Raw genomic sequence first — 13590 nt, 5'->3', positions numbered from 1 at the left:
GACAAAGGAACAGCTCGTCGAGCAACAGAGCCATGCAGTGACTTTCTTAGCCCTATGGGGGAATGGTGGGGACGTTTTTGGTGAGGTGGCATGACAAAGGAACTGTTCGTGGAGCAACAGCCAGTGACTTTCTCAGCCCGTGGGGGGAAGAGATTATTGAAAGATTTAGTGCGCCGACCCAGACCTTATTTATTTACACAAGCAGTTTAGATTATAATCCAACTGTAAGCTTCATGAACTTGAACTCCCTTCTTTTTTCTATATTTATTTAGATTAATTCACTACAAAAAACACAGTTGAAATACAAAAGAACACGATCGATTATATGTGATAAACCACAGGAAGCCCAAGTGTTTTTGTGTTTGTGGATGGAATAACATTGAAAGGTTATATTTATAGTCAAGGACACTATAATGCATTTATAAGTAGTTATATCATTTATGTCTTCATTTAGCGTCCCTATATCTGACACATGGTGACAAGAGGACACTATTAAAACAGGCTATACAATAATCATTACACATAGTCTACTCGTAAATTTTGACGTATTTCTCATGCACCGAACGGCATCAGAAATCTTCCTAGTTTCTTTTAACGGTTTCAAAATAAGATAGAATAAAATGCTGATTATATAACTGGCAGAAAAACGATAAAACGCCATTACGTATTGCTACTCTACTATCAAGCTAGACTGTAAACGAAATTGCTGAAAATTAGCGAACAAGGTTTAGTTACCATGTGACTTACAACCTCAATTGACTCTTTGTATGCGTTGAACGTGGTCAATCTCCCTCGCCAGCTGACACAAGGCGCAAGGAGCGCAGAATTCAACCGTCAAGTAGTCATTGCACAGTGATCCCTAACGAATGAATGTATATAAAAATCATATACGAATTAATAAACCTCTTTGAGCAGTTAGGTAACGCTGAACAAGGATTTTGAGAATCCGCAATAGAGGTTTTACATAGATCATTTTTACATTCATACCTTGATGTTTTGTTCAGTTCTGAATTTTATCCTGAGGCTAAGAAGAGGAAAGGGGCAACAACAGACGAAGCATCTGCCCTCTCCTAGACGTTGAGAAAGGTCACACAACAAATATTTTCCACAGAAAATCGCATACCAACCTTAAACGAAGAAAAAACTCGTGATAAATAATTGATTTCAAAACAGGTCAACTGTCAGAGCTAACCATGAGCCCTGTAACGCCCTCCCCTTAACCCTACTTAACCCATGTCCTCTTTGCCCTGTACCCTGTGTCCTATACATTATGACTTGTACACCCCTTCCCTGTCCCTTGTACCCAACTGTGACCGTGTTTCTGTACCCACTGTAACCCTTTCCCTTGCACCCACTGAGACCCTGTCCCCTGTACCCACTGTGACCCTGCCTCTTGTACCCACTGTCACCCTGTCCCTGTACCCACTGTGACCCTGTCTCTTGTACCCACTGTGACCCTGTCCCTTGTACCCACTGTGTCCCTGTCCCTTGTACCCAACTGTGTCCCTGTCTCTTGTACCCACTGTGTCCCTGTCCCCTGTACCCACTGTGTCCCTGTCCCTTGTACCCACTGTGACCCTGTCCCTTGTACCCACTGTTACTCTGTCCGTTGTACCCAACTGTGACCCTGTCCCTTGTACCCACTGTGACCCTGTACCTTGTACCCACTGTGACCCTGTACCTTGTACCCACTGTGACCCTGTCCCTTGTACCCACTGTTACTCTGTCCCTTGTACCCAACTATGATCCTGTGCCCATTATCCCTGTATCCTCCATCCTGTACCCTGTGCCCTATATCCTTCATCCTGTGCCCTATATCCTCCATCCTGTACCCTCTTCCCTATATCCCCCATCCTGTACCCTGTGCCCTATATCCTCCATCCTGTACCCTCTTCCCTATATCCTCCATCCTGTACCCTGTGCTGTGCCCTATATCCTCCATCCTGTGCCCTACATGCTGTACCATGTGTGTTCTCGTCCTGTATTATGTGCCTTGTTTCCCAGTACAGAAAGAAAGTTTGTACACTTACAAGTTTCACAGTCGTCACAGCAGCCACACAATCCTGTACTCCACTCTCGTGGGGCAGCACGGGCAGTAACAGGCTGCTGGTTGATCAATACCACGTTTGTACTACTGGTAGTTTGGGAATGCATTGGTGCCATTTGACCTTGCTGCATCATTGGTTGACCTTGCTGCATCATTGGTTGGCCTTGCTGCATCATTGGCTGACCTTGCTGCATCATTGGCTGACCTGGCTGCATCGTTATTGGCTGACCTTGCTGCATCATTGGTTGACCTTGCTGCATCATTGGCTGACCTGGCTGCGTCATTATTGGCTGACCTTGCTGCATCATTGGCTGACCTTGCTGCATCATGGGCGGAGCCTGAATGGGGTATTGTTCTGGAGAAGACTGCTGATAATCAGGTGGCGCCTGTGACTTTGGCTCTTCCGTTGTTGTCGTCTGTGGTTCACTCATTGTCGACTCTCTTGACTGATGAACGACGCGACTGTAACTGATGGAGAAGGAGAAAAAGAAAAAGAAAAAAAGAAGAACAGAAAGAAGAAGAAGTTCGAAAACGAAAAGAAAAAGGAAAACAAGAAGATGATGCAAGGAGGAAAAGAAAAAAAAGCTTTAGTTTGATTCCAACAAAAGTTTCTTTCTTTTGCAAGTTAAACTTGCTGTCGTGCAACGCATGCGCAAGGTAATGTTTCTCTCTAAGGATCAATCTGGTACCCGTACCCGGAGCCTTTATTTCTTATTGCGCATGCTCGACGAAATTTCGTCGAGCATGCGCAGTAAGAAACCAGGGCTCTGGGTACGAGATTGTCCAAGTAGAAGCTTCCAGGATAATGTGCTTTGAAACTCAGTAAGAACTTCAACGAAAGAGTCATAATTAAAGCTATAGAAGATTTTCAGTCCCACGATTTTAGATTTTTTTAAAAACGTTTTTGAATTAATACAGGCAATCAATTCAAAAGTAAAAGAGTATTCTCAAAACCTCGCACACCAGAGAAACTGAAATTGGCTTCGAAACTCAGTAAGAACTTCAACAAAAGAGTCATAATTAAAGCTATAGCTATTAAGTGCTACCCTCGTAAAAAAGGACTTTATTTTTATTATTTTATTATTATTATAGAAGCTTTTCAGTCCCACGATTTTCGATTGTTTTAAACGTTTTTGAAATAATAACATTCAATTCATAAATAAAAGAGTATTCTTAAAACTTCGCACACCAGAATATTTCCACTATCCACCCATGTATGGTGTATTTTAAGGAATTTAGTAACGTATTAATGACTATAAGAAAAACTTGTTGACTTCTTAACTTCGCTTGCTGTGTTATTCATAAAGCGGCTATTAGTTAGTGTTAATTTAACCACATTGTAGACGGCACACATTATTATTCCAACACCTTAAACATTGAATTTCGTTTGAAAGTATCGAAGTTATAAGAATAGTATTTTAATTAATGTTTTTTCCACGAAAAGAGACCATGAATGCATGCCAAAACACGAGGGACCGGTAATTAATCTAGATGGTAGTTGAGTTTTTTTTTTTTCTTCTCCGGACAAGCATTGTTTAGTCTTTCATTTGATCAAAAAAACTAATTGTAAATAGCGATGGTTCTAACGATAAATTGTATCTGGTAGCTTTGATTGTGGAACCAATTCCATGCAAGGGAACTTAGAGACTCTGAGATGCATATGTCCGAGACTGACACGAGTATAGATTGCTTCCTCTTTCACTTTCAACTGATACTTTAACGAAAACATCCCATGGGAGTTGTATAAAGCCAACCGCGTGTAGTTACTCCAGCTAGCAAGGCGTATTTTAGTCATCTTTGCCAATGCAGAATTCAAAGGAAGACTTTGGAATACTCAAAAATACCTTCAAAGTGTTTTTTCCCCAGGCTTGACAACGACGATCTGTTAGTGCTTGTTTCGGAACTCGATCGATCCTCAACCGCCCCTGGAATATTTGGGGCAGCGTGCTTTGTTATAAACTTTACGGTGGCCTTTTCAACTCAACTTTGAGGAGAGGGCATGGGCGGCGCCGGCTGGAAAACCTTTGAACATCCGTATCACACCATATTTGGCGGGAGGGAGAATGACGTTGACCCAGACATTCACTTATTGATTCATTTACGCAACCAACCACAAGCAATTCTGGTAGTTTAGTAGTGGGTCTCATGGATTTAAAAATAGTTTTATTTATTTTACTAAGATCAAAGTATTAGTAGGGGTTTTGGCTCTTAGAAGGATCAGACGTATTTTACCTATGGATAAGCTAATAATTATAAATAAGGCATTTCAGTATTCTTCTACATTTAGATTATTGTGGCCCTCTTCTTTTGGAAGTAGGAAAATTACAAAGCGAGCAGCAGTAAGGGGGACTCGCGGTCAATGTCAAAGATTTACGGGTTTTACAGGCGGTTTAAGGAAGGCGCCGGCAGCGGGAAATACCCGTGTCTCGTTATTTGTTGCTGCTATGTTAGGAATATTTGTCTTATATATGCATGAATGTAAAAAGTTCACCAATGACTTCTGTATAATTTGCCTAAGATCCAAAGTTAACATACCCAAGCCCAAGGGTTTCTGGTGTTATGGTAAGAAAATGCAAATAGAAGACGACACGTCAGCGCAGTGTTACGAGTGTGGTAAAAATATTCGTAATGCCGTACCAAATGCTACCAGAGAGCAGTATTACGCCAATGGAGGTCGTAAGAAAACGCCATATAAGAGAATAAAATACTTTAGGGACTGGATGAGTCATATCCAAGGTTTACGACCGGTATATTTAGACACCGAAGTAAAGAAGAAAATCATAGACCACTTAGAAGAGCCGACCCCACAAAGTCTACGGAAAGCGTTGAAAAAATTAAAACTAGGAAAATATTACAAAGCTATTCCCTACCTTTTGTCTGAAATTACCGGTAAGTCTATTCCCGAGGTTTCTGATATGAGCAGAGCCGAGTGGATGTTTTGTCGGCTGGATAAGGATATTCCTTATTATCCTGACGTAATTTATGAAATATTTTACAAAATAGACCCCAACCACCCCCTATTAGGATGGATTCCGAGAAAATAAAAATGCAAAACTGGCGTTTATTTTGCCAGAAACCCCACTGGGGAATGCATCGCGCAGAACACCAAGCTATCCCCAGTGGGGTTTTTTGCATTTTGGGCTTACGGGGCTTATTTCATCCCGCGCCAGAGGCCCTCTAGTACACACACATATATCTTTCTTTCCACCAGAGGGTGAACTCCGGACAGCGTCCCGAGACACCCTCTGACTTTTCCAATCGCGAAACCCCCCATCGCGGGGTTGAATCGCACTTTCTACCCCTCCCCCCACGGTTGTTGTGAGTGGCGGAGGCTTTTTTTTCACTCACAGCAACCGGTCCAAATGCATCTACAGCGAGGCTCGAACTCGGGACTTGAGGCCTCCCCAGCTCTAAAGTCCACGATCACAAGCGAACGCCAGACACATCTGGACGCTTATGTATGTGAAAATTATTATATTTAATTTGCATGTGAACCTGACAGCCGGCGTTCGATATGTAAATAGAACCCTGTCACGATATTTACTGAGCAAGCTTTCTTTGAAGCTCTTCTTTTGCCTCCTGGTAGATCTTTTTGCGAGATTCCTCGGAAAGATCTTTTACGACTGTTTTTTTATTCCTTATGTCCGTCTTTAATTTCCCGTATTTGTCTTCTTCGGCCAGAATAAGCGAAAATTCTACGTCGTCTATCTTTCTGTCACGCAAAGCCTTTGAGACAAGATCGGTAATTGTATTTACTTTAGCCCTTGACAGAGCTATTGTCGTGTCATGCTTGGATATTTTGCTTGACAACTGTTTCATAATACCCGTAGCAACAGCAGAAATAATACCACAGGCTGCCCCAACGCCGGCCAAAGGAACTCCAACGATTATTCCCGGTCCGGTAAGCGAAGTAGCAACGCCAGAGCCCGTTAACACAACAGATATGGATCCTGAAGTTATCGCAATCTTATGTAGCGTACTCCGGGCTCTAACGTATTTCTTCCTAACTTTTTCGTAGTGTTTTGTTTGCCCTTCCAAGTAAGCCAGGATTAAGTTTGCTTTGTTGAGCCTAAAGTTTTCGGCATCCCTAGGTAAATCAGGATAAAGTGGAGGTGCTGATGGTATAACATCCATTATATATACTAATGTACGACGCTTTTGGGAATAATATTGAGGAGCAGCCACATCACGACAACAGGGATTACTGGAATTGGAGAGCATTTAGGAAGATGTTTCCGCATGCAGACCCTAGTAAGTTCGAAAGAAGGCCCGATGGTATTTACTATAACGGCTCTAGGATGTACAGCAATGAGGATTTGAAACCTACGCTGGTCGATCAGATAGACTCTCAGCTGAAGCATCCTAAGCCTAAACCCGTGCAAGGTTGGTCAAAGGAATTATTGCTGGGTACCAGTACTTATCCGATACCCGCGGTGTCATTCGATAAACACCCGAGCCTGGACTTAACGTTGAACATGCGGGTCTCTAACAATCATTCCTTTCCGTTAAAGGTGCGAGATATCTTCAAAGACGTACCCATTAATCATACCACGGCGAAAGAAGCCCACGAATGGTTAAGTGGTCCTAACATGCGTTATTGGCCGCAGCAGTTGAACTTTGCAGTTTGGTGCGCCACCAGTGGCTGTGGTGTAAGTGCAAACTTGATGAAGAATTCAATATTTATGTTTCATTTTCACTTCACGGTTAGAAGAATACTACATGAAATGGGTGTTATTGCGCTGCCGGGAGATGCCACGTTTTATCCAAGAGATAATAAATACAACGTTCCTGCTTACGACCGACTTTGTAAGGAGTTTGGTGTTGTAGGGAAGGATTTCCGATGCACTACGGGCGCTAACAATGGTCTAGGACACGTTTGGGCTTATTGGGGGATTGGCGGGCATGTGCTAAGTGATAAGGAAGTCCACGCGTTGAATTTACAATGGACCATGGCTTCCCACCCAGAAACCCATTATCATTTGAAGAATGAGTGGTGGTGGTTGGAGGGTCCAGTTAAGGATACCAAGCAAGTCCGCGATGGACCTTTGTTCAAAGACGAGGGTGGTAAGTATGCCGGGGCTAACCCGCTGATTATCAAGATTACCAACGACGAGCAAACAAAGCAATACTTTAATTTCATACCCCCAGAAGGTAAAGGACTAACCAAAGCCGGCCTTGCCCGTTTGAACCGCAGCATAGAAGCTTACGTGTATTCTATTCTTGGAGCTCAGGTAAATACCCGATCTAGCATAGTGGGAAATACCGGCGCCGCAGAAGAAACGCGAGCCGAAGCCTTGATATTATTCGAAAGTTCAATCTTGGAGGGCGACATTAGCAAGGGCGTACAGCGTTACCAACTAGCTATACAAAATTCTAAGGCGAGGTTGGACTATGCACTAGCCCCGGGTTGTTGGTTAATGCCTAGTAATTTATCTATAAATACTGGCTCTGTAGTAGGATACAACAACAAACTTCAACGAGCTACTAAGGATATGAAGTTTGGGGTGAATGACGTGAACTCTGACATGACCAAGGGCATTCCTCACTTCGTAGACAAACCAAAAAAGGAACACGCAGAAAAACCCGAACCAAAGAAGAAACCATCAAAGCATATTCCCGCAACCATACCTGAGGAATATGACCATAACCTACTAAAAGCCGGCTTAGTAGCTGCAAGCATTGGTCTGAGTTATTATATATGGCGATGAATAACCCCTACGTAGCTGGAGTAGATTGTGTTTATACGACTTACACAGGCGAGAAAAAATACACCCAGGCATCTTGGGTTGATGTCACCGGGATGTCTGTAGACTTGAACTACTCAGGAAAGAAGTTAATCCTTTGTAGTATTTGCATTGGCACGAGTAGTCACGCCAACGTGGGCTTCAGGTTCCTGGATGACAATGGCATACTGCAGCCTATGAGAAATAAGACAAACAACAGGGAGCCTGCGCATTTCTCCGTAGAGCCGCCAACGAATAGCGCCGAAAATCATTCCGTTTGGACTCTTCATATGGTTGCCAACTGCCATGGAAAGGTAAAGCTGCAAATGCGCGTAGATGACACCGGGAGCGTTTGCATAAATAGTATAGAAAATCAGAGAGATACGGTTTATAATCACAAGACCATTAGCACTCTTACGGTAATGAGTCTATAGAAGGGAATTTATTCCCTGAAATATATGAACCCACACGCGAAGGAAGATTGGTTTTTACATTTTTTGGAGGAGAAGGACTACTTAGAACAGCATTGGCATGACACCGGGCTGTGGGTGAAGGTTGGGGGCCTGGGATTGATCATGTGTACCATTTGCGTTTCGACGGGGTATTCGTGTAATGTCGGGTTTAGGATCGTTGATGAGAATAACCATCCATTACTACCCTACAGAAAAAAAGATAACAATAGGAACCCAGTTCATTTCTCGTCGGAGCCCCCACCGTTAAGCACAGAAGACTTAACGCCGGTAACTTTTCACATGATAGCCAATTGTCAATATGCGAAGTTACAAGTTCTCCCCAACGACGTTGCCTACCTTCGGATAAATGCCGCCCCGTCAAAAGATCCTCCAACGGATGCTGTTTGGAATCATAAGACCATTTCTACTATGACCGCTATACCACTAGTTCCGCATTATCAGGGCGGCGCGAATACTATCTTTACTTATCCCCAGTCGAGGACGCCTCGGACACCCGACAACGATAAGCCCGACATAATACATAAGGATAAGATCAACCCTTCATCTTCTTCAGGAGGACCACCCCAATAGCTACTACGAGGATCCAAATGTTATTCCCCACGAACTTTAGCAGGTCGCCGCCGGCCCTAAGTGCCAAGGAAACAACCAAACCCAGCAGCCCAGGGAGACCGGCTGCCATCTTTTTTCCCAAGTCCGTTAGTCCCTTACCTAACTTGCTTACGCCCGCGCCTGTAGCCTTAAGCGTGGATAGGATAACTCCTACTACGGTGCTAATAGCAACCGCAAATGCCAGCGGAATACCATACTTCACCAGAGCTCTTTTTACCTTTTCCTTGGTGGTAAGCCCCAGCTCTTTTTCCAGGTTTTCCTTTTGAGCCCGCAATTCCGCAAGGCGTATTTCGAGCGTATCTACTTCCTTTTGAGCTGCTTCCCTTTCTTCCTCGGTACGAGTTTGGTCCTCGATTACTTCTTGCTGCCGCTCTATTTGCCCCTCCAGGTCTTCGATGGCCTGATCTCTTTGCCGGATTTGTTCCTCCTTAGTATTGATTTCGGCCATTAACCGCCGCCTTTCCACCAAAGAGCCAGCTATGGTGGTTTGTAGGTTTTCGGTATCGTCTCTAATTAAGTCTAACTCTTGCAGGGCGAGGTTAAGAGCCCTTTGAGCCTGATTTCTTTCACGTCGAATTCGGGTTCTTTGGTCTACCAGCTCGCTTATTTCTTGATTCTTAAATTCGACCTCCCTCCTATGCGCGTCGGCAAGCCGTTGGTTTTGCTTCATGTATTCCTCCTCCCTTTCTTCCAACGTTTCTCGTAGCGCGTCCACCGAGGCGCCTGAGCTTTTGGCCTCCTCCAGGTCCCTTTGCGCTTTATCCCTATCGCGCAGGGCTTTATCCAACTGGTTTCTCATTTCTACCATTCTTTCGTTACCGAACTTTTTTTCGGTATCGACAATTAGCTGAGTTTGCTTTGCGTATTCTTCCTCCCTTTCTTTTAACGTTTTTTGCAGTTCGATAGCGCGTTTGTCTAGCGCAATCCTTTCGTTTAATGCTTCCAAGCCTTCTAACATGCTTCGGGTAGCCTCTTGGAAGCCCCTTAATCTTGCCACGTTAACCTTAACCGAGCCAGCATCGTCGAAAAGGAGCTGTGGTTTTGTCCAGCGGTCTTTGTCGGGATACCTCAGGTCTTGAACGCTTATGAGGACTTTACCGTTGCGCTCTGTGAGTCTTATGCCGTCGGCATCGAGGTGGGAATAGCGCTGCGCTAGCTCTTGCTTTGCCCACTCTACGGTTTCCCGCGCGGTTGCCTCCTCCGGCTGCTCTATGTTTTGAAGCTCTAAGTACTCAGGAACGGGTTCATTAGGCTTCTTAGATATCCACTTATCTCTTAAGGCAGCTTTGAAGCGTTCCCATCTACCACCATACTTATTTTCTAGGGCTGCGTCGTAAACTAGGGGGTCGGTTTCCGCGCCTTGGGTCCATGCGTCGAATTCGTCGTCGTTAATGTCTACTTGACCTTCTTCGGTAAGGGGATCAAAATCCGTTCCTTCTACTTCCATTATATATGATAAGCTCAAAGTTAAACCCAAACGTATTACCTAAGCAGGTTGGCGGGCTGAAAGCGGAACGCACCTTTCACCGGGTCACATTCACACCTTCTAGCGCAAAGCCAGGAGAAACCTTGTACGTAGGCGTGCCCCGTCTAACGGATAACCTAGTCTTAGTTCCTGGCACCCTGGCTTTAAGGTTCGACCTAGCGGTACAGTCAAGCCCCACAGATGAAAGGATTATCGTTAACAACGGGGGTCGCAACATTGTTTCTAAGATGCGCGTAAAGTTTGCCGGGGAATCCCTTTTGGACTTAAATAGGTACGATCTGTATACCACGTACAAAGACTTATGGTTAACAGCCTTCGACCGCGCGCAAAGGATAGAACAAGGAATTGGTAGTGTCATTCTACGTAAGGTCCGCACACCTACGAAAACGCAACCTACTGACGGCAGCGGAGAAACCGCAGTGGCAGACGCAAAGCGAATAAAGACAGCCTATGGTAGCAAGTATGTCATACCACTGGACTTTGAAGTGATTACGAATCACGGTGTGTATTACTCAAGACAGTTATCCGAGCTACAGTTTGAAGTAACTTTAGCAGATGCTAATAACATCATTGGTGGGCTAAGCACTGCACTTACCACAACAACCCCATACTCTATTACCAACTTAGAGCTACAGTACGAAACGGTATACAGCGAAGAGCTGGCCCGTAGCGCTGGCATGGAATACAGCTTCGGAAAGGCATTCCTTTACGACCACGTAGTGATGTATAAGACATTTAGCTTCTTGGGTAAGACGGATGAGGTTATCAACCAAAGTATTAACCTCCCCCGAAGAAGTCTCACGGGGCTGATGTTGGTGTTTGCCAAACCCTACGAAGCCGGTAAGCGCGACTCCGAAGCCTTTCACAACCCTAACATTACTAACGTCGGCGTGAATATTAACGGCGTTCCAAACAAGGTTTACTCCCAGGGGATAAAGCCCGCAGACGTGTACAGGGAGGCAATGCGCAAGTTTGGCGACCAAATTAGCCCTGAGGAATTCTTTAATGATAAGTACGCGCTGTGGATTGATATGCGCACCATCAACGACGAATCTATGCACGGTCAGGGCTTACGTCTAGTAAATACGCAGGATGGCATAACATTGGAGATCAAGCGCACCAAAAACGCCAGTGCGGGCGACGGCGACAAAATAAACTGCTACGTTTTCGTAGTCTCAGACGCGCAACTGAGCGTAGAAATGAATCAGCTAAAGAGCGTTGCCTACTAGGCTCGCGTTCCTTGAGCCAAGCGAAAGGATAAAAAAATATTCCTTACGTATAATATGCTTCGCGTATTTCAAAACAACGAAACCAAACTGCAATGCATAGTGCAAGGCGACAAGCCTTACTTTAAAGCAAAGGAGGTGGCGTCTGCGTTAGGATACGAAAACACCAAAAAAGCTATTAGTGACCACGTCTCTGAAAAACATAAGAAAAGGCTGAGTGAGTTAAGGGTAACGAATCGCATCCCTTCTACTATTCACCCACATTCCGTGTTCATATCCGAACCTGGGTTTTATCAATTAATATGTAGTTCAAAGATGCCAAAGGCAGAAGCATTTCAGGATTGGGTATTCGAAGAGGTCCTACCCGCGCTGCGTAAGGACGGTCGATATGCAATAGAAAAGCGGTTTGACGGTCCAAACAAGTTGGTATTCAAAATAGAAAATGAGTTTGATCTGCATAAAAAGGTAGTGGACTACATCCGCAGGTTTTACCCCCAAATGCTTGTGACCCCTGGTCTAGGCGAACTGCAGGATTCGGACGGCAAACGTATAAAGTGTTGGCAGAAAGGATATCAACGCGGTCAGCCCGACCTGCTCATCTTGAATGCGCACACCCATTACCGTGGATTCTGCATCGAGCTGAAGACTCCAAAAGGCAACGGGGTATTATCCGAGGATCAGCGACTACTCTTACAGAGGTATGAAGAAAACGGTTATAAGGTAATGATTAGCAGCGACTACGACGTCATTTGCAGGGAGATCACGGAGTATGCAGAGCGCCTACGAATTCCTTGCAGGTGGTGCTGTAAGGCCTTCAAGACCTCGGAGACCTTGGCAACGCACTTAAAGATATTCCATAGGTATAATGAGCCTGCGGCAAATACATTGGCGAGATCTAATAGAAGGTATTGCGTATGAAATAAAAAATTATGTCGTCTTCGAGGATATCAACCGCTTGCGGCTGGTCCTCAAAGACAGTGACGGCATAGAGTATTCCCTGTGGGCGCCTGATAGGGTCAGGTACGTCATACAGGGCGAGGAATTCACCCATCTGCGCTCGCATGGTAAGAAGAATGGGAGGTGGGAGTTCGACATTGAAAGGAGGGTCACTCCATCTCCTCTTTGTAGTTAAGCGCGTCTGCTAAAGTCCGCTGCGCTTTAGGATCCGCGGAGCACCAATGCCCCACAAAGGATTCTTCGGGGAATACCTTGCCACAATGAAGGCAGGTGTATTTTTTCTCCTCACGAATTGCGGGGGTTTCAGGGATTATGCAATCGCTTGGTAGTTCGCATGTAATACAGTCCATATATTGAAAGGGCGATTAGGAATCCTCCAAAGAATGCGGCTGCGTAGGCTAGCATATACCTTTAAAAGGGGTCCTTATTTTTATTGTTGTTTTGTTAAATGTTGATCCCTAACAAACAACAAGAAAAATAAGATCAGGATTTGAGACTCTTTGCGCAAATCCTGCTTTACTATTAAAGGCCCCAAGAAATGCTATTGCGTATCATATATTTCAAAAGTGTCTCAGAATGTTGACAATAAGGTTAAATCTTTGTTAAGACACCCCGGAAACTATTTCAAAAGTGTCTCAGAATGTTGACAATAAGGTTAAATCTTTGTTAAGGATACTATTTCAAAAGTGTCTCAGAATGTTGACAATAAGGTTAAATCTTTGTTAAGACACCCCGGAAACTATTTCAAAAGTGTCTCAGAATGTTGACGTTTAGGTTAAATCTTTGTTAAGACAGTTGAAGATATGTTCCTCTTCTCTAACACAACCACAACGATCGCACTCCTGCCTCCAATACTCCCTTTTAGTCCACGGAATGCCTTCGGCGCGTTCAAAAGAGGGGAAAGTACGGACTATCTTCTTATGGTAATCTATGCGATTCCTTAAGTAATCCTCTTTATGCGGGCAGCGACACATCAAATCCGCACATTGGTAGCAATCCACGCCTTCCAAGTCGTAAGCGCGGGAGAGAAACCTATAATCATGCGTTCTCCGGTGCGTCTGTAAACGTT

At 44.5% G+C, this 13590-nt stretch overlaps 1 protein-coding gene across 2 annotated transcripts; it reads right to left on the bottom strand.

Moving 5' to 3' along the window:
* Window positions 1–249: 249 nt before the first annotated feature.
* On the bottom strand, window positions 250–5033 carry LOC116289171 (uncharacterized). 2 transcript variants are annotated; one of them, XM_089040522.1, is made up of 5 exons: window positions 4918–5017; window positions 3892–4189; window positions 2031–2515; window positions 988–1127; window positions 250–859 (listed from the first exon to the last, which is right to left on the bottom strand). In XM_089040522.1, the coding sequence occupies exons 3-5, from the start codon at window positions 2476–2478 to the stop codon at window positions 752–754; spliced, it is 696 nt and encodes a 231-aa protein (XP_088896648.1). In that variant the 5' UTR covers window positions 2479–2515; window positions 3892–4189; window positions 4918–5017; the 3' UTR covers window positions 250–751. The 2 variants fall into 2 exon arrangements, with proteins under 2 accessions (XP_088896648.1, XP_088896649.1); XM_089040523.1 differs by lacking the exon at window positions 3892–4189 and having other exon boundaries at window positions 4918–5033.
* Window positions 5034–13590: the final 8557 nt, after the last annotated feature.

Source organism: Actinia tenebrosa, unplaced genomic scaffold (genome assembly GCF_029948245.1).
Source record: "Actinia tenebrosa isolate PJP-AT-01 unplaced genomic scaffold, QUT_ActTen_1.0 PGA_scaffold7__59_contigs__length_16204524, whole genome shotgun sequence".
In the NCBI taxonomy this organism is placed as follows: domain Eukaryota; kingdom Metazoa; phylum Cnidaria; class Anthozoa; order Actiniaria; family Actiniidae; genus Actinia; species Actinia tenebrosa.
The sequence above is the reverse complement of the archived record's forward strand: the minus strand, read 5'-3'. Positions and strand labels throughout refer to the sequence as shown.

Bases quoted from the DNA above. Each gene is read 5' to 3' on its own strand.
- LOC116289171 (XM_089040523.1), bottom strand. From the start codon at position 2,478: ATGAGTGAACCACAGACGACAACAACGGAAGAGCCAAAGTCACAGGCG. The intron at 1,128-2,030 runs GTAAGTGTACAA...TCTTCGTTTAAG, and splicing joins CTGTGACGACTGTGAAACTT to GTTGGTATGCGATTTTCTGT. The intron at 860-987 runs GTATGAATGTAA...TTCATTCGTTAG, and splicing joins GAACTGAACAAAACATCAAG to GGATCACTGTGCAATGACTA.